The following is a 20,933-nucleotide window of genomic DNA, read 5'->3' as shown; positions in this document are numbered from 1 at the left end:
GATGTTGGAAATCCAGAGCAACACACATAAAATGCTCGAGGAACTCAACAGGTCAGGCAGTGTCTGTGGAGAGGAATAAACAGTCAGTGTTTTGGGCCAAGACCCTTCATCAAACTGTTGAGGTGATTTTCACTGAGGGATAAAAATAAAGCAGGATACAGTGGAGAAATTCTGTAGAAGTGGATCACTCACTTCTATCTGAGGAGTACAGGAAATGGGGTTCCTGATAAAATTCTCCAACCTGTCTCCCATAAATTGCACCTCCTATCTCCCTTCATCGAATATGAAACATTACAGCACAGTATAGGCACTTCAGCCTACAATGTGGTCCTGACCTTTGAGAACATAGAACATTACAGCACAGTACTGGTCCTAAGACTCATGTTATTATGCCAACCCTTTAACTTGCTCCATCATCAATCTAGCCCTTCCCTTCCCCATAGCCCTCCATTTTTTTTCCATAAATGAGTCTCTTAAATGTCTCTAATGTGTCTACCTCTACCACCATCCCAGGTAGAGTTTTCCATGTACTCACCGCTCTGTGTAAAAACAAAAACTTCTGACATTTCTCCCCTATACTTTCCTCCAGTCACCTTAAAATTATGCCCCCTTGTATAAGCCATTTCTGCTTTGGAAAGTCTGGTTTTCTACTTAGTTGATGCCTCTTATCATCCTGTACATCTTTATCAAGTCACCTCTCATCCTCCTTCACTCCAAAGAGAAAAGACCTGGCTCACTTAACCTACCTTCATAAGACATGTTTAGGCAGCTTCCTAGTAAATCTCTTTTTAGTCAGTGGACTGGACTGTGTTCAGAGAGTCATCTTCGAGCCTGGATAAGTTGCCACTGACTTCATTAAAACAGTGTAGATGAGTGTGTGCCTACGAGAACCTGCTGTACATTCCCAAACCAAAAGCTGTGGATGAACCAAGAGGTTTGTAGTCTGCCGTAGGCTAGATCTGTGGCATTTAAATCTGGCGATCCAGGTCTGTATGAGAAAGCCAGGTATGACTTGTGGAGGGCTACTTCAAAACCCAAGAAACAATTCAGGGAGAGGTTGGAGGTGACATCGGATGCAAGTCAACTCTGGCAGGGTTTGCAAGCCATTACTTACTGCAAAGCAAAACCCAACGTGAATGGCAGTGATGCTTCACTACCAGACATGCCCAACACCTTTTTCTGCTCACTTTGAAAAGGAGAATAAAACCACAGCTATGAAGATCCTTGGATCACCCGATCTCTTGTCTTGGAGGCCGATGTCAGGCTGTCTTTCAAGAGGGTGAACCCTTGCAAAGCAGTAGGGCCCGATGGAGTACCTGGTAAAGCTCTGAAAACCTGTGCCAACCAACTGGTGGAAGTATTCAAAGACAATTTAAATCTCTCACTGCTACAGTTGGAAGTTCCCACCTGCTTCAAAAGAGCAACCATTGTAGCAGTGCCCAAGAAGAGCAGTGTGAGCTGCCTCAATGACTACCATCTAGTAGCACTCACATCTACAGTGCCGAAATCCTTTGAGAGGTTGGCCATGGCAAGAATCAACAACTGTCTCAGGAAGGACCTCGACCCACTGCAATAATACATCTACAGCACATGTGATTTCAATGGCTTTCCACGCAGCCTTGGATCACCTGCACAGTGCAAATACTTATGTCAGGACGCTGTTTATTGGCTGCAGCTCAGCATTTAATACCATCATTCCTACAGTCGTGCTCGAAAGGCTACAGAACCTGGGCCTCTGTACCTCCCTCTGCAAATGGATCCTCGACTTCCTAACCAGAAGACCACAATCTATGCAGGTTGGAAATAACATCTCCACCTCGCTGACAGTTAACACCTGTGCACCACAGGGATGTGTGCTTAGCCCACTGCTCTACTCCCTCTGTACCCGTGACTTTGTGGCTAGACATAGCTCAAGCAGCATCTATAAATTTGCTGATGATACAACCAATGTTGCAGAATTTCAGATGGTGACAAAAGGACATACAGGAGCAAAATATTCACAGCAACAACCTTGCACTCAGTGTCAGTAATATGAAAGAGCTGATTGTGGTCTTCAGAGAGGGTAAGACAAGGAAACACGAGCCAATCCTCATAGAGGGATCAGAAGCAGAGAGTGAGCAATTTCAAATTCCTGGGTGTCAATATCTCTGAGGATCTAACCTGGACAGAACATATTGATGCAGCTATAAAGAAGGCGAGACAGTGGCTATATTTCATTAGGAATTTGAGGAAATTTGGTTTGTCAACTAAAACACTTGAGAACTTCTACAAATGTACCATGGAGTACATTCTGACTGCCGCATCACTAAATGGTATGGGAAGGTGGGGAGAGCTATAGCAGAAGGTCGAACCAAGTTGCAGAAACTTGTAAAAATTAGTCAGCTCCATCTTGGTGTCTAGCTTCTGTAGTATCCAAGACATGTTCAAGAAGTGGTGCCTTAGGAAGGTGGCTTTCGTCATTAAAGATCCCCACCACCCAGGACTTGCCCTGTTCACACTGTTATCTTCAGGAAGGAGGTGCAGGAGCCAGAAGGCACACACTCAGCGATTCAGGAACAGCTTCTTCCCCTTCGCCATCTGATTTCTAAATGGACAGTGAACCCATGAGCACTACCTCACTACTTTTAAAATTTTTGTTATTTTGCTCTATTTATTTTAACTTAATTATTTAATAGACATATGTATATTTAATGTAACTTTTTTCTCTGTATTTATTTATCCTGTATTTCATTGTACTGCTGTTGTAAAGTTAACAAATTTCATGACGTATGCAGGTGATACTAAATCTGATTCTGATTCCTCTGCACCCTCTCTAAAGCTTCCACATCCTTCCTCAAATGAGGTGACCAGAATAGATAATAGGCATCCGTTAGTCTTGTGAGACCATGGATTTGCTCCTTGGAAGGTTTCCAGGGTGCAGGCCTGGGCAAGGTTGTATGGAAGACCGGCAGTTGCCTATTCTGTAAGTCTCCCCTCTCCACACCACCGATGTTGTCCAAGGGAAGGGCACTAGGGCCGATACAGCTTGGCACTGGGGTCATCACAGAGCAATGTGTGGTTAAGTGCCTTGCTCAAGGACACAACACAGTGCTTCAGCTGAGGCTCAAACTAGCGACCTTCAGATCACTAGACCGACCCCTTAACCACTTGGCCATGCGATAACACAATATTCCGTGTGCTAAGCCTACTCCAAGATCAATCTAATCTTTCCCTCCCATGCTAACTCCAAACTTGCTTTGTCCTTGAGAGACATATTCTGATCATTTGAATTTGATATTCCACTAAACTGCTGAGAATACAGCTTCTTGTCTTACCCTAAGCACTGGCTGATACAGTTATTCCTTTTCTCACTGGGCACTTTTCTCCTCTCTAGTCAATCACCTTCATTTCCAAACATGCCGCCAACTCTCTGACCCTTCGTGTTTCATCGCCAGCCTCCCAGTTCTCCAAGCCATGCCTTTTTTGTTTGAATGCTTCCAGTCATGTTTTCTCCTCCGTTACTTTACTGCAATGTCTCTAACCAGAGTCATTTGTGTTGTGCCGTGCCAATATAATTGATCTTTGTACCTTCTGACCTGTCTGTACCTTTTCAGACAAATGTCTGTACTTTATCTTCATTAAAAAGTGCCTGATGAGCACTTGCCTGTTTCTATCCTTGCCTGGAAACCATGCAGTAGATCAGAATCAAGTTTAATATCACCGGCATTTGTCATGAAATTTGTTGTTATGCAATACATACCAGGAAAAATTGTGAATTATAGTAAGTAATATATATGTTGGTGCCAGAAGTTGACACCCACTTTGAGGTTCTCTGGTTTTACGTCTCTCAATGTTGCTTTTGAGTCTCTTCTGCAGTGTTCAGCCCATGGATCATCGTGTTCCAGCTTCTTGTTCATCCTCCGGTTAGTTTCTGTTGCCAGCCATGTCCTTGGATGCCAAAAGTCCGTGTACATGGATTCCCTTTCTATGCCATTTTCCTTTTCATGAATTAGACAAATTAATTGTATCAAAGGACTTACAAACCGTCTGAGAAAGAGACATTCGGACTAATCTCACTCTCAGCTCTTGCTGTGAAGCCTCTTTAAGAAGCCCCTTAATAGCTTTTGGTACCTCATTACGTCATAAGTGTAATTTTTGTGAAGTGACTTAGGATCTTTTCATTGCATTCATCAGAATCAGGATTAATATCACCGGCATATGTTGTGAAATTTGTTAACTTAGTGGCAGCAGTACAATGCTATACATGATAATATAGAGAGAAATAAAATAAATAAATCAATTGCAGTAAGTATATACAGTGTATGTATATTAAATAGTTAAATTAAGGATAGTGCAAAAACAGAAATAATATAAAAACAAAAAAAAAACAAGGTGGTGTTCATGGGTTCAATGTCCATTTAGGAATCGGATGGCAGAGGGGAAGAAGCTGTTCCTGAATCACTGAGTGTGTGCCTTCAGGCTTCTGTACCTCCTACCAGATGGTAACAATGAGAAGAGGGCATGTCCTGGGTGATGGGGTCCTTAATAATGGACGCTGCCTTTCTGAGGCACCACTCCTTGAAGGTGTCTTGGATACTGCAGAGGCTAGTACCCACCATGGAGCTGACTAATTGTACAACTTACTGTAGCTTCTTTCGGTCCTGTGCCCCTCCCCCCCCAATACCAGACAGTGACGCAGTCTGTCAGAAAGCTCTCCATGGTACGTCTGCAGATGTTTTCAAGTGTTTTAGGTGACAATTCAAATCTGCTCAAATTCCTAATGAAATATAGCCACTGTCTTGTCTTCTATTTAGCTGCATTGATATGTTAGATCCTCAGAGATTTTGACACCCAGGAACTTGAAATCGCTCACTTTTTCCACTTCTGATCCCTCTGTGAGAATTAGTATGTGTTCCTTCGCCTTGCCCTTCCTGAAGTTCACAATCAGCTCTTTGATCTTTCTGACACTGAGTGCCAGGTTGTTGCTGCACACCTCTTAATTAGCTGGTATATCTCGCTCCTGCGTGCCCTCTCGTCTCCATCTGAGAACAATGCCAACAATGGTTGTATCATCAGGGAATTTATAGATGGCATTTGAGCTATATCTAGCCACACAGTTATGGGTCTAGAGAGAGCAGAGGTGTGCCAGTGTTGATTGCCAGCAAGGAGGAGATATTATTTCCATCTGCACAGATTGTCGTCTCCTGGTTAGGAAGTCGAGGATCCAGTTGCAGAGGGAGGTACAGAGGCCTAGTTTCTGTAGCTTATTGATCAGGACTGTGGGAATGATGGTGTTAAGTGCTGATCTATAGTCAATGAACAGCATCCTGACATGGTGTTTGTATTGTCCAGGTGATCGAAGGCTGCATAAAGAGCCATTGAGATTGCGCCTGCCGTTGACCTATTGTGGCGATAGGCAAATTGCAATGGATCCAGGTCTTTGCTGAGGCAGGAGTTGATCCTAGCCATGACCAACCTCTCAAAGCATTTCTTCACGCAAGATGTGAGTGCTACTGGGTGATCGTCATTAAGGCAGCTCACACAACTCTTCATGGGCACTGGTATAATTGTTGTCTTTTTGAAGCAGGTAGGAACTTCCGACCATAGCAGTGAGAGTTGGTTGCTACAAGTTTTCAGAGCCTGACCAGTTATTCCATCGGGGTCTGCAGCCTTGTGAGGGTTCACACTTCAGAAAGACAGCCTAACATCAGCCTCCGAGACAGAGATGACAGGGTGGCTGGGTGCAGCAAGGATCTTCACAGCTGTAGTCATATTCTCCCTTTCAAAGTGGGCATAGAAGGTGTTGAGCTTGTCTGGTAGTGAAGCATCGCTGCCATTCATGCTATTGGGTTTTACTTATAGGAAGTAACTTCCTGCGAACCATACCAGAGTTGATATGCATCCGATGTCGCCTCCAACCTCGCTTGTAATTGTTTCTTTGCTCTTGAAATAGCCCTCCGCAAGTCATATCTGGTTTTCTTGTACAGACCTAGGTCACTAGACAATGCCACAGAGCTAGCCCTCAGCAGATGATGAACCTCCATTAAATGGGTGATGTAAAGATATTTTTTTGATGTGCTCCCCACAGGTCCAAAAGTGTTGAGGCTAGTGGTTGACTACTGTGGTTGAGATGGGCTACATTACTCACAGGCGTATTTTTAAATGCCCTAGATAACCGTATGAAATTGAGAGATGACAGCAATCCTCCCAGATATCTGCAGTGCAGTAGCAGCTGTCTATTAGAACATAACGCGCCTGAATCAAAAGGAGTGTATCCACCAATATTCTGCAGATACTTTTAAAGCTTAAAGGAACAATTAAAACCACTGTTTTTTAAAACACAAGTTTTAACAGAAAATGCATGTATTGGAAAAGGTCAGTTGGTTAAGAAATGGACTTGGAGTGCCCCCAAGTGGTGGAATAGTTTTACAAGAGAGTTTTACAATTCTTTGCAGAATTTAAAGCAGTTAAGGTCCTTTAATGATGAATGGAGCTTGAAGCAGTGGATATTTTTCAACCTATGTCTACACCATGGTTGGTGGATTACCCTATGTAACACTCAATTCGCCTAGCGGCTTAATATGGGGGTTGATAACCCCCTGCCCGGCCAAACTTCTTGTTTGGGTGGATGCTGCGTGATGTGTCCCCTGTTACAAATCAGTACCTCGGAATAACAAACAGTACACAATATGTGATTAAACAATTGAGCTTTATAACTCTGACTATATGGTTAGTAGAGAAACAAAATATAAAAGCAAAAGGACCCAAATCTGTGCATACAAAGTTGGAGCTCACGGTTTCCCCTTCGCTGATCCTCCTTCGACTGTCACTGTCCGTCTCTCCCTCGCTCCGAGTCCACCCCATCCAGCGGACTACCAAATCGCTCCATTCGCGTCTTCTCTCTTCATCTCCCTCTCTCACTCTGGCAAAAGCCTGCGAAAGCAACTGCTTCCAGAATCAGAAGACAGAGCCACAAATCTTGTATTGGCTACATGCATCCCGTTATCTCCAGCAATAACCCAAACATTGCTGCTACAGAGAAACCATTACCTCAGCAGTGAACATTACAAAGAAGCCATTACATTAGCAGTGAAACCTTACAGCATGCTACACCTATATGAAAGAAATCTACTTCAGTAAAGTAGACTCTGCTGGGAGACCATGTGACATAAGAGCAGAATTAGGCTATTTGGCCCATCGAGTCTGCTCTGCCATTCGATCATGGCTGATTTACTTTCCCTCTCAACTCCATTCTGCTGCCTTCGCCCCGTAACTTTGATGTCCTTACTAATCAAGAACCTGTCAATCTTCATTTTAAAAATACCCAATGACTTGGCCTCCACAGCTGTCTGTGGCAATGAATTCCACAAATTCACAACCCTCTGGCTAAAGAAATGTTTCCTCTTATCTGTTCTAAAGGGACATCCTTCTATTCTGAAGCTACTGTGCCGCCACAGGGTAAGAGATTGAGGGGTAATTGTGTAAAGATTTATAAAATCCTAAGGTGCCTAGATAAGGTGAATAGTCACGGTCTTTTTTTTCAGGATAGGAGAGTCTAAAACTGAAAGGTATAGTTTTAGGGTGGGTGAAGAACGATTTAATAGGAACAGGTTTTCTACAAAGAGGGTGATAGGGACGTAGAATGAGCTATCAGAGGGAGGGGTGGAGATGGGTACAATTACAATGTTTAACAACATTTAAACAGATACGTGCATAGGGAAGATCTGGAGAGGTATGGGCCAAATGCAGACAAATTAGAGTAACTGTGATTAGCACAGATAATTTGGGCCAAAGGGCCTTTTCCTGTACCATAGAACACACTGATTGAGTTTTTGAAGTGGAACTTGAAACCAAGGCTTTCTGACAGAAGTCAGCTCGCCACCGCTGAGCCGAAATATCCAGCCATTGATCTGTTTGCACTTTGATGAGCATATTTAATTTGAAAAGGCATACCTATTAAATAATTTATTTAAAATAGAAGCCTTCTGTGAAGTACAGCTTCACTGAAGGACATAAAATATAACTTGAACAGATGCCTTTGTTCCTTCCACCCAAGGCTATTCTACAGTCTCCTGGCCAAGCTTCCATCATCCTTTAACTGCAGCTTAACCAAAGCAAACACAAACAACTTGCAGGGAAGGACGTATATGATGGGGTGAAGCACATAGAACATAATTTATCCAAAACTCTCCTACCAATCTCACCCAACATCTGATAGAGATCTATAAGATTATCTGAGGCATGGATAGAGTAGGAGGACTCTAACTTTTTCCCAGTGTTGAAAAGTCTAATAGCAGAGGGCATGCATTTAAGGTGAAAGGGGCTAATTCAAAGGTATTGTGAGGGGAAAGTTTGTTTACACATAGAGTGGTGGGTGCCTGGAATGTACTGCCTGGGGTGATGGTAGAGGCAGGTACATTAGAGGGCTTTAAGAGATGTTTAGATAGGCACATGGATGTGAGGGAAATGGAAGAGTATGGACATTGTGTAGGCAGAATGGATTAGTTTAGTTAGCCATGTGATTCGTTTTTTAATTGGTTTGGTACAACACTGTGGGCTGAAGGACCTGTCCGTGTGCTGTACTGGTCTCTGTTCTGTGTTCTAACATGTGTTCTTTGGTTCTTCCAAGTTTAAAATTCTCTGCCTCATTCTGTTGCTCTGCTGCTAACCCCCTGAATTTCTGCAACCTCAGTCAACCCTCCAAACTGCAGATGTTGGGTATTTAAAATAAAGCAGAAATGCTGCAAGTAGTCTAGGCCAGGCTGCATCAGTGGAAGGAGAAACAGAGCAAGCGTTTCAGATTGAAAACCCTCCGCCACAACTGGAACGGAGACAGAAGCAACTTGTTGAACTGCAGGAAAGGTAGGATGTATCTGATGGGATAAAGAATATAGAACTCTACCGCACAGTACAGCCCACTGTGTTGTGTTGATCTTCTAACCTACTCTAAAATCAAACACTTCCCTCCCACATTGTCTCCTTTTTTCATTCATCCATATGCCTAAGAGTCTCTTAAATGTCCCTAATGTATCCAACTCCACCACCAAACCCACCACTCAGCCCTTTGTCATCTCCACCCATCGCCTGCCAGCTTTGATCACTCTCCCCTTTCCCATCTGCCTGTCACCCCTCCTCACCTGGATCCACCCATCGCCTGCCAGCTCTTGCTCCACCCCTTTCCTTTGCAAGGCCATAAGACACAGGAGCAGAATTAGGTTCTTCGGCCCATTGAATCTACTTCGCCATTATTGTTCTCAACCTCATTCCCTGCCTTCTCCCTGTACTCTTTGCCCCCGTTTCTAATCAAGAAACTCCTCTTTAAATATACCCAACGATTGACCTCCGCAGCCATCTGTGACAATGAATTTCACAGATTCATCACCCTCTGGTGAAAGAAATTTCTCCTCATCTCTGTTCTGAATGGATTTTCTTAATACTGAGGCTGTGCCCTCTGGTCCTAGACTCTCTCACTACTGGAAGCATCCCTTCCTTCTTTCAATATTCAGCAGATTTCAATGAGATCCCCCACGTTCACCACATCAATTTCTTCACTTTTTCTACTCTGCTGACTATAGTCTCTAAAAGCTCATAACAGGTTTCCTTTTCATAATTCAATGTTGATTTTTCCAAACAGCCTCTCTATCCTTTCACCCTTTGACCTTGATGCCATGACCCCAGCTTTCATAGGTCAAATGCCCTATGCTATTTTATATCCAGTGACAACGCCACATCACTCCCCCACCCCCTCCACTGCTGTGGCATGGGGAACAACTGGTAATTAGGTCATTATTGTCACACTGAGATGCAGCAGAAAGCGTTTGTTTATATTAACCCAGGCACAAGGATATCAAGGCATTACAAAGAAAATAAACAGCAGCATATTGCAGCATAGTTACAGTACTGTACAGTTACGGAGATAGTACAGTGGAGGTTGACAAATAAGGTACAAGGGCTTCCTTGAGAAAGGTTGGGAGATCAAGAGTTCACCTTTATCAGACAAATTGTCCAATCAAGAGTCTATCACAGTGAGGTAGAACATGTCCTTGAGTCTGGTGGCGTGTGTTTTCAAGCTTCTCATCTTCTGCCCAATGGAAGTGGGGAGAAGATTGAATGACCAGGGTGACAGGGATCTTCGATTATGCTGTCTGCTCTACTGAGGCAGGGAGGGGTCTGTTCGTATCAATGGAGGGGAGATTGGCTTTCGTGATGGATTGAGCTGTGTCTGCACTGTTCTATAATTTTAGTCCGAGCCGTTGGTAGCATGGCGATTAGCACAGCACCTTACAGGTTTCAATTCCCGCCACTGTCAGGAGTTTGAATGTTCCCCCTGCGATCATGTGGGTTTCCTCCGCGTGCTCGGTTGGGGTTACTAAGCTCTGGGCACGCCATGTTGGCGCCAAAAGCATGGTGACAGTTCAAAGTTGAGAGTACATTTATTGTCAAAGTACCCTTACAGAATTACAACTCTGAGGTCCATCCTCCCACAGGCAGCCACGGAACAAAGAAACAGCATGGAACCCGTTCCAGGGAAAACATCAGACATCCCACATGCCAAAAAAACTGCGCAAATGACAAGAAGCGAGCGAACAACGCATAGAATATCAACATTGATCCTAAGAGTCCAGGAGCGTTCAGTTCAGTTCAGTTCAATGCTGCTAGCCGACTGCAGGCCCTAGAGCCAGGCTCACCGGAGTGCCCCTGGCCTCACCAATCATCCCAAACCAACCACTCTAAAACAGGAATAAAAAGAGTAACTGGAATCCAGTAGTACTTGCAACATGAATCTCAAAGACCCTCAAAATGAGTCCACAGCCTCGAGCCTCACCGTCAGTCTTTACAACGCAGAGCACAAAACTGCACTTTTCCCCCAACAGCAGCTAGTGGGAGGGAGAGGAAGACTTGGTCAAACGCAGTCAGACAGCGGCGAGCAACCACCGTTCTCCACTTTCATCCTCACCGACTCCAGTCTTGCTCAACGCCACAACTGGAGAGGAGCACCAGAGTCAGTCATGGGCTCTAGGCCGCACACCCTGCTCCCTACCTCATCAAACTCCCACGGAGCCAGCAAAGTGCCAGATCGCTCAATCAGTCCAAAGACACACCGTCAAAATGTGAATCGCAGGTTCCAATCACACGCAGCTTAGTAGTAGAATCATATTTGAAAGAAGAGGTAGTAAAAGAAACAGTTTTGTGACTGTCTGCAGGACGTTGCCATCGGTCGCAAACGCCTTCTTGAAACATCTGCACATATTCGGACTGTATTGGTCATTGATGCAAATGACACGTTTCAATGTACATGTGACAAATAAAGCCAATCTAAAAATAATCTAATCTATTCCAAGCTGTGTTGCATCTTGATAGGATGCTCTCTGTAGTGCATCTATAAAAGTTAGTGAGGGTCATGCCAAAATTCCTTTGCAGTAGAGGTGATGATGCCAAGTTCTGCCCAGCAACGTGATCATGCCTGGATAACCTGTCTGTTGAGGATTAAATGTCGGCCTTGGCTCCAGGGAGGACCTCTCCATTCATAGGACAGTGCCAAAAGATATTTTACCTCCGCCAGGGAGGGCAGACGGAGGAATCCTCACTTTCAGATGCTCCTCATATTCAGCAAAGAATCTGAGAGGTCACTGTAATCCATTCTCCATGCTGGTAATTGAGACTTCCCTGTGGATTCACTGTTCTACCGCAGTATGACAGTGCAGTACAAAAGTTTTAATTACTTATGGCTAAGCGTATGGATTTTCCATGGATTAAGGATGAGGCAGCAGTGCACATTCCCAGTGGATTTTCTTCCCTGCACTTGGTGACAGGGTACAAATTACAGAGGCTTCAGAAAATTTCAAGCGGATTAAATGCAAGCTTCCCCTGTCAGCAAGAGGTGACATATTACTCTTGCCTGTAAATAATACAATTTGTCATCTCCTTTTATGTAAGCTTTAAATTGAGGCAGCAGGAATCAAGGCAATTTTTATTCTCATTATTTTCACTTTGGATGGTTCATTTTGTAGAATTGCAAACATGTTCTTAACCTGATATAAATGAGTATCATTGTGATAACCAGACAAAATGGGCTGGTATCCATAATGCATCTGAAGACTTTCCTGTGGGCTTTAAGTCATTGAATTGGAAATGGTTTATTAATGTTGCATGCACCAAGAGACAGTCAAAAGCTTGTCTTGCATACTGTTCATATAGAACAGGTCATTACCCAGTGCATTGAGGTAGAAGCAATAACAAAATGTATAATAAAGTGTAGAGAAAGTGCAGTGAGATGCAAAATCATAATGAGGTAGATGGTGAGGTCAAGACACCAACTCATTGTACAAGGGAACCATTTAATAGTCTTATAACTGCGGGGCAGAACCTGTACTTGTGCCTGGTGGTGCATACTTTCAAGCTTTTGTATCTTCTGCCTGATGGAAAGGGGTAAAAGAAAGAATGTTCTGGGTAGGGTGTGTATTTGATTATGCTGACCGCTTTACTGATGCAGTGAGAAATATAGAGAGAGTCCATCGAGGGGAAGCTGGGCTGTGCTGATGTTTCTTGCAGTCACATACAGAGTGGTTGTTAAGCCATTATGATCCGTTCTATGGCGCATTGATAAAATTGATTAAGATGATGGAGACATGCCAAATTTCTTTAACTTCCTGAGGGAGTAGAGGCATTGATAAGCTATCTTGGCCAGGACATGTATGTGATTGGACTAGGACAGTGTTCACTCCCAGAAATTTGAAGCGCTCAACCTTCTCAATCTCAACACTGTGCACCGTCCCCCTTCCTGAAATCAATGAGTACAACCCTCCAACGTTTAAAGTACATTACTATCAAAGTATGTATACCATATACAACCTTGAGATTTGTCTCCTTACAGGCAGTCACAAAACAAGGAAACCCAGTAGAATTCATTTTAAAAAACTGTCAAGCACCCAATGTGCAGAAAAAAAAGCAAATCATGCTACCAATAAAAATACACAAATAACTTTCAAAACTGTAGTTCACAAAAGTGAGTCAACAGCCACGAAGCCTGTCACAGCCGATCGAGGAGTCTGTTACCTGCAGGCCGCAGTCTTAGCTCAGCACAGAGACAATAAACTTCGCAGAGCAGCGAGTTGAAAATCAGTCCACACTTCACCTCCGGTCCCAACACTCTGATCTTTTCAATCTGGCCTGGTACTTAAATCAGCCAAACAGTGCATTGTCCCTTGCACTTGGACTTGGGCCCTGACACTTCAATATGCTCTCGGGCCTGGGATCTGCCACCTTGATTCGGCCTGTACCCGACCTTTCCAATTCGGCCTGGGGCTTAAACCGGTCTAACCTCGGCTTGTTCCTTGCTCACAGGCCCGGGCTCTGCTGCTTCAACTCTGCCTCACCTTGGTTCTGTCATTTCAGATTCCCTCCAAGTCTGCTCCAGGACACAAGGGCTGTCTTGTTCAGTTACTCAGTCAGGTGGTAGTGTCTGACACTGACCAGTACAGAGGAAAGCCCACTGAGCCCCATTCCATGTTTGGTCACGCCCTTCATAATGTGACGCATTTATTTATTTCCTGGTTGGCTGCAATGGCATGGTGATCTTAGTTCCCCATGTGCCAGGCCTTTAGTCAGGAGACTGTAGAGCAGTTGCTAATTTGCCTGGTTGCTTAATTTAAGAATTGGAATCAGATTTATTATCACTGATATTTGTTGTGAAATTTGTTGTTTTGAGGGAACAGGACCGTACAATACATAAAAAATACTATAAGTTACAATAAGAAATATATTAAAAAGTAGTGCAAAAAGAGAGCTAAGTAGTTTTCATGGGTTCACGGATCGAACAGAAATCTGTTGGCAGAGATAGGAAGAAGCTATTCCTGAAACATTGTACTTCCTCCCTGAAGATAGTGATGAGAAGAGGTCATGTCCTGGATGCTGAAGGCCCTTTGTGATGGATACTACCTTCCTTTGAAGATGTCCTCGATGGCAGGGTGGCAGGTGCCCATGATGAGCTAGCTGTGTTTACAACCTCCTGATGCCGTGCTAGACAGTGATGCAACCAGTCAGAATGCTGTCCACAGCACATCTGTAGAAATTTGCTAGAGTCTTTGGTGACATACCGTCTTGTGACTGCATCAATATGTTGGGCGCAGGATAGATCTTCAGAGATGTTGATACTCAGGAAGCTGAAGATGCTCACCTTTTCCACTACAGACTCCTCGATGAAGACTGATGTGTATTCTCCCAACTTCCCCTTCCTGAAGTCCACAATCAATTGCTTGGTTTCACTGATGTTGAGTGCAGGCTTGTTGCTGCGATACCACTCTACCAGCCAGTCTATCTCATTCCAATACACCTCCTCATCACCACCTGTGATTTTGCTAACATTTGTCCCATCAAGTCTGATTGACTTTCCCTCTCAACCCAATTTTCTGCCTTAACTTTTGATCACCTTACTCATCAATAGCCTCTCAACCTCCATTGTAAATATACCCAATGACTTGGCCTCCACAGCCATCTGTGGCAGTGAATTGCAGATTCACCACCCTCTGGCTAAAGAAAATCCTCCTCGTCTCTGTTCCCTGTTCTTTATGTCTGAGGCTATGCCCTCTGGTTCTATGCTGTCCCACTATTGGCAACATCCTCTGCACATTCACTCTATCTAGGCCTTTCAATATTTGGAAGATTTCACTGAGATCTCAAGGTCAAGAGGCCATCCCAGTTTAGTGAAAAGAAGCTTTGTAATTTAGTGCATGATTGTAATTCTCTCTGCTACAAGCTTTTGTCCAGCTGTGTTAAAGAGGATGTTAATGAGGCTGGCAGATGGTGGTCTGACAGAACTGGCGTATCTGCTGTCCGGTACGTTCGCTGACATCCCTATTCTTGAGCCCTGATCCCCTCCCTATGACTGGGCTGCACCCAGTGTTGATATAGACTGTCCAGGGAGCAGCATGGAGAACCTCATTCTGGTTTGGGGCTATGAAGGAAAATCCTGCTGGTTGTTGATCAAGGGCAGGATAAACTGCTTTCCTGATCCACATCTTTCTATGTGACCCTGATCTTTAAAACATCATCCCTCAGCTTCTTTTGCTCAGAAATAAAAAGACCTTGTAGAGTTGTGTAAGTCATAAGGGATATATAGTGAGAGGCCACTTTGATAGGTACAAGACTGGAACCTGGTGTTGTCTTGTGTTGCTGTAGCCCATCCACTTCAAGATTCGACATGTTGTGTGTTCAGAGATGCTGTTCTGCACACCACTGTTGTAAGGCATGGTTATTTGAGTTAATGTCACCTTTCTGTCAGTTTGGACCAGTCTGGCCAATCTCCTCTAACCTTTCTCGTTAACAAGGCCTTTTCACCCAAAGATCAGCTGCTCACTGAAAGTTTGCCATTCTTTATAAACTCTAGAGACTGTTGTGACTGAAGGTCTCAGACCAGCAGTTTCTGAGATACTCAAATCACCCCATCTGGCACCAACAATCATTCCATGGTCAAAGTCACTTAAATCATATTTCTTTCCCATTCTGATGCTTGGTTTGAACAACAGCTGAACCACTTGACCATGTCTGTATGCTTTTATGTATTGAGTATCTGCCACATGACTGGCTGTTTAGATATTTGCATTACAAGCAGGTGTACCTAACACTGAGTGTATAAAGTCAAGAGGGGCAATAATTGAGTGAATGTACACAATCTTTTCCAGGGAACGGGAGTCAAAAAAGAGAGGGCACAGGTTTAAGGTGAGAAGAGAACTATTATACTAAACTTCGATGACAAACACCAAGCTATGAACTGTAGCCGGCATTGTAACCAGAGATAAGTACGAGCTGCTGAACTGGCTGACGTCAGCAAATAACACTAGGCCCTGCACATGGCCTTCCCAGGTAGTTCTGACTCTTATCAATGCTAAACATGTTGCATCTGTTTTCCCAAACAGGTGGAATTCTTTGAGCCGTTCTGGGATAGTGGTGAACCCCGATTCGGAGAAGTAGGAGGGAGAGGCTGGAGGGCGTGGATGCGGCAGCAGGAGAAGGGTGGATGGGTAATCGTCAACGAGGAAGGTGGGTCACTTTCTGCTTAAAGAAGCTTTATTTGTCACATGTACATCGAAGCAGACAGTGAAATGCATCAAATCAAATCAGTGAGGATTTTGCTAGGGGGCAGCCTGCAAGTACCACTTAGCTTCCTGTGCTAACGTAGCATGCCTTCGACTTTAACCGGTACATCTTTGGAACGTGTGAGGAAACTGGAGCACCCGGAGGAAACTCGCTTGGCCGTGGGGTAGAACATACAGAATTGAACCCGGTTGGTGATGGCTGCCGCTGTAAAGCGACTGAGCTGAACCGCCATGCTACCATGCTATCCAGATACGTTTCGGTGACTGTCCAAGGATATTGTCCTGCTGGGCTTTGCTGTCCTAGGTCCGTGGCATTGAGCCCCTCCTTTGAGGCAGACCTTCCCTCTTCGTGTTTGATTTTGTAGCGGTGACTGCACAATATATACAAAGATAGACAAACAACCAATGTGCAAAAGAAGACAAACTGTACAAATTTAAACAAAAATAAATAAATAATACTGAGAACATGAGTCGTAACGTCCTTGTAAGTGAATCCATAGGTTATGTAATCAGTTCAGAGTTCAGGTGAGTGAAGCTACCCACAATGGTCAAGGAGCCTGATGGTTGAAGGGTTATAACTGTTCCTGAACCTGACGGCATGGGATCTAAGGCTCCGGTACCTACTTCCCAGAGGCAGCATGTCCTGGGTGATCCACCACCTCTGTCCTTTCCTGATGCCGCAGTTCAGTCCATCTGGTAGATTAAGAACCCCTCAGGCTAGAGTGCCGCATCTGGAGTGTTGAGGGTGAGCCATGTGTTAGTGAAACAGAGAATGCAGCAATCATTCATTTCCCTCCAACACAGCAATTTTGCCCTTAGATCCTCTATCCTCCAGTGACTGTACATTTGCTAAGGGTATGCTAGGGAGAGCTAGTCCTATATGCTATTGCTTTGTGAAGATTTTGTAAGTTTAAGGCTGGATTGAAAATGTATTTTATTACTATACCCCTTGTTCTATTTGCTTCCTTCAACATCTTTGACCGGGTTTCCTAAATACACATCAGTCATCCAAACCCCAATCCTAGTGATTCTGTCTAGCGTGGTTCCTGATGCTTTACCTTTTCTTAATTGCTGGAGGATGGTGATGCTGTAATGACACTGGCAGGGGTGCCAGAGGATTGGATGATGGCTAATGTTGTTCCATTGTTGGAAAAAGGCTCTAGAAATAAGCCAGGAAATTATAGGCAAGTGAGCCTGACATCAGTCATGGATAATTTATTTGAAGGTATTTTCAGGGACAGGATACATTGTATTGAGCATAAGCATTTGTATTGAATTTATTGATGTTGGTTTACTATTGTCAAATGTACCAAGACACATCGAAAGGCTTGTTTTGCATACTGTCACACAGATCAAATCATTACATAGTGCATTGAGGTAGAACAAGGTAAAACAATAAAATACAGAAGTAGTTGGATAGACAGGTCTTGATTTGGGATGGTCAACATGGCTTTGTGTATTGTAGACTGGGTCTAGCCAATTTTGTATCGAGTTTTTCAAGGAGGTTACCAAGAAGGTTGATGAAGGAAAGGTGGTGGACGTTAGCAAAAATAATAGGTGGTCTTCTCTCTTGACTGGAGAACTATGACTAATGGTGTGCGCAAGGGTCACTGCTGGGTCCATTGTTTATTAACTATATTGATGATGTAGATGATAATGTGGTAAACTGGATCAGTAAATTTGCAGATGAGAGCCAAAGTGGGGCTGTAGTAGGAGGTATCAAAGCCTGCAGCGTGATCTGGACTACCTGGTAAAATGGAGTGAAAAATGTCAGAGGAATTTAATGTAGAAAAGTGTGAGGTGTTGCATGTAGCAACTAGGTAAGACTTGCACAATGAATGGTAGGGCTCTGATGTGTGCCACAGAACAAAGGGACCTGTGAATGGAGATCCACAATGCTTTCATAGCAGCAGGATTGTAAAGAGAGGTCTTAGAGATGTGCAAAACTATGACGGGTATAGATAGGAAGAGTGCGTGCAGGCTTTTTCCCTTCAGATTTGGTAAGACTAGAACCAGAGACCATAGCTTTAGGATGAAAGGTTTTGACAGCCATTCTAATCTGTGGTGCCACTACAAAAACTTGAGTACCCAGGCCCCGAGGTATTCTGTTTCTTGTTCAAATCCTCTCCTTTTAACATGGCTAGGAGATGACGAAGAAGAGGATGAAGATGAAGAAGAAATCAAAGACAAGACCCTACCCAAGTGGCAGCTCTGGATGCAGGTGGAAAGTGCCCGGGATTCCAAGCACTGGTTGCCATGGCGAGCTAGTAAGGCAAAGGGTCAAACGGAGGATGACTGTGAGGACCCTGACAGACAGGTGAGTCAAACAGTTTGCATCCAGATCTCAATCAAAAACATTTAAAGGCAGTTTAAAAACAGGGTTAAAAATTATTCCATTTATTTCAGATTTATTTATCATGTGCACATCGAAACATGCAGTGAAATGTGTCATTTTCCTTAACAACCACCACACCCAAGGATGTCATAAACACAAGAGATTCTGCAGATACTATAAATCCGGACTAACACACACAAAATGCTGGAGGAACACAGCAGGTCAGGCAGCATCTGTGGAAAGGACTAAAGACTTCATTTTTCAGTCCTGATGAAGAGTCTTGGCCCAAAATGTCAACTCTTGATTCCACTCCATAGATGCTGCCTGAACTGCTGAGCCTCTCCACCATTTGGATGGTGTCACACTGACAAATAGTCTGTGTTGGTTCAAACTCTGTTTTAAACGGAGAGTATGTTTAAAATGTGTGAGCGTCATTCAAATCAAGATCAGATTAATTATCACTAATGTATGTAGTGAAGTTTGTTGTTTTGTGGCAGCAGTACAGTGCAGGACATTAAAAAAATGACGTCACAATTTAAAAAAATCAGAATCGTTTTTAATATCACTGGCAAATGTCATGAAATTTGTTATTTTGCAACAGCGGTACATTACAATACATAATTTTTAACTATAAATTACAATAAATATACATTTAAAGATTAAATTTAGTGCAAAAAGAGAGCAAAAAGATGAGGTAGTGTTCATGGTTTCATTGTCCATTCAGAAATCTGATAGGGGAGGGGAAGAGTCTGTCCCTGAAACATTGAGTCTGTGTCTTGAGGCTCCTGTGCCTTGTCCCTGATGCTAGGGCATGTCCTGGGTGAAAGGGGTCCTCAATGATGGATGCCACCGCATTTTTAAGGTGTCCTCAATGATGGGGAGGCTAGTGCCCTTGATGGAGCTGGCTGAGTTTACAACTTACTGCTGATTTTTCCGATCCTGTGCAGTGTTCCCTCCGTACCAGGCAGTGATACTGTCTACCATGCAGCTGTAGAAATTTGCCAGTGTCTTTGGTGACAAACCAAATCTCCTCAAACTCCGAATGAAATATAGCCACTGTCATCAATATGTCAGACTCAGGATAGATCTTCAGAGATGTTGACACCCAGGAAATTGAAACTGCTGATCCCTCGTTGAGTGCAAAGTTGCTGTTGCAACACCACTCAACCAGCTGATCTATCTCGCCTCTGTATGCCTCCTTGTTCCTGTCTGAAATTCTCCCAACAGTTGTGTGTCGGCAAATTTATAGATGACGTTTGAGCTGTGCCTTGCTAGACAATTGTGGGTGTAGAGAGTATAGAGCAGTGGGCTAAGCACACATTCTTGACAGGACGGATTCCTGTCACAGTATGTGGACAGGCTGACCAGGGGGAACGCCATACTAGATCTAGTACTAGGTAATGAACCGGGTCAGGTCACAGATCTTTCAGTGGGTGAGCATCTGGGGGACAGTGACCACTGCTCCCTGGCCTTTAGCATTATCATGGAAAAGGATAGAATCAGAGAGGACAGGAAAATTTTTAATTGGGGAAGGGCAAATTATGAGGCTGCAAGGCTAGAACTTGTGCGTGTGAATTGGGGTGATGTTTTTGCAGGGGAATGTACTATGGACATGTGGTCGATGTTTCGAGATCTCTTGAGGGATGTAAGGGATAAATTTGTCCCGGTGAGGAAGATAAAGAATGGTAGGGTGAAGGAACCATGGGTGACAAGTGAGGTGGAAAATCTAGTCAGGTTGAAGAAGGCAGCATACATGAGGTTTAGGAAGCAAGGATCAGATGGGTTTATTGAGGAATATAGGGAAGCAAGAAAGGAGCTTAAGAAGGGGCTGAGAAGAGCAAGAAGGGGGCATGAGAAGGCCTTGGTGAGTAGGGTAAAGGAAAACCCCAAGGCATTCTTCAATTATGTGAAGAAAAAAAGGATGACAGGAGTGAAGGTAAGACCAATTAGAGATAATGATGGGAAGATGTGCCTGGAGGCTGTGGAAGTGAGCGAGGTCCTCAATGAATACTTCTCTTTGGTATTCACCAATGAGAGGGAACTTGATGATGGTGAGGACAATGTGAGTGAGGTTGATGTTCTGGAGCATGTTGATATTAAGGGAGAGGAGGTGTTGGAGTTGTTAAAATACATTAGGACAAATAAGTCCCCGGGGCCTGACGGAATATTCCCCAGGTTGCTCCACGAGGCGAGGGAGGAGATTGCTGAACCTCTGGTTAGGATCTTTATGTCCTCGTTGTCCACGGGAATGGTACCGGAGGATTGGAGGGAGGCAAATGTTGCCCCCTTGTTCAAAAAAGGTGGTAGGGATAGTCCGGGTAATTATACACCAGTGAGTCTTACGTCTGTGTTGGGAAAGCTGTTGGAAAAGATTCTTAGGGATAGGATCTATAAGCATTTAGAGAATCATGGTCTGATCAGGGACAATCAGCATGGCTTTGTGAAAGGCAGATTGTGTCTAACAAGCCTGATAGAGTTCTTTGAGGAGGTGACCAGGCATATAGATAAGTGTAGTGCAGTGGATG

At 43.9% G+C, this 20,933-nt stretch overlaps 1 protein-coding gene across 1 annotated transcript in view; it reads left to right on the top strand.

Moving 5' to 3' along the window:
• Positions 1–20,933, top strand: part of nrde2 (NRDE-2, necessary for RNA interference, domain containing) — a 79,719-nt gene that overhangs the window by 44,927 nt on the left and 13,859 nt on the right. Inside the window, exons 8-9 of the mRNA XM_063045062.1 lie at positions 15,894–16,017; positions 18,218–18,390. Coding sequence (XP_062901132.1) covers positions 15,894–16,017; positions 18,218–18,390 — 297 coding nt within the window. The remainder of the gene's footprint in view (positions 1–15,893; positions 16,018–18,217; positions 18,391–20,933) is intronic.

The sequence above is a fragment of the Mobula hypostoma genome, chromosome 1 (genome assembly GCF_963921235.1).
Source record: "Mobula hypostoma chromosome 1, sMobHyp1.1, whole genome shotgun sequence".
NCBI lineage: Eukaryota > Metazoa > Chordata > Chondrichthyes > Myliobatiformes > Myliobatidae > Mobula > Mobula hypostoma.
This window is presented reverse-complemented; position numbering and strand designations above follow the sequence as displayed.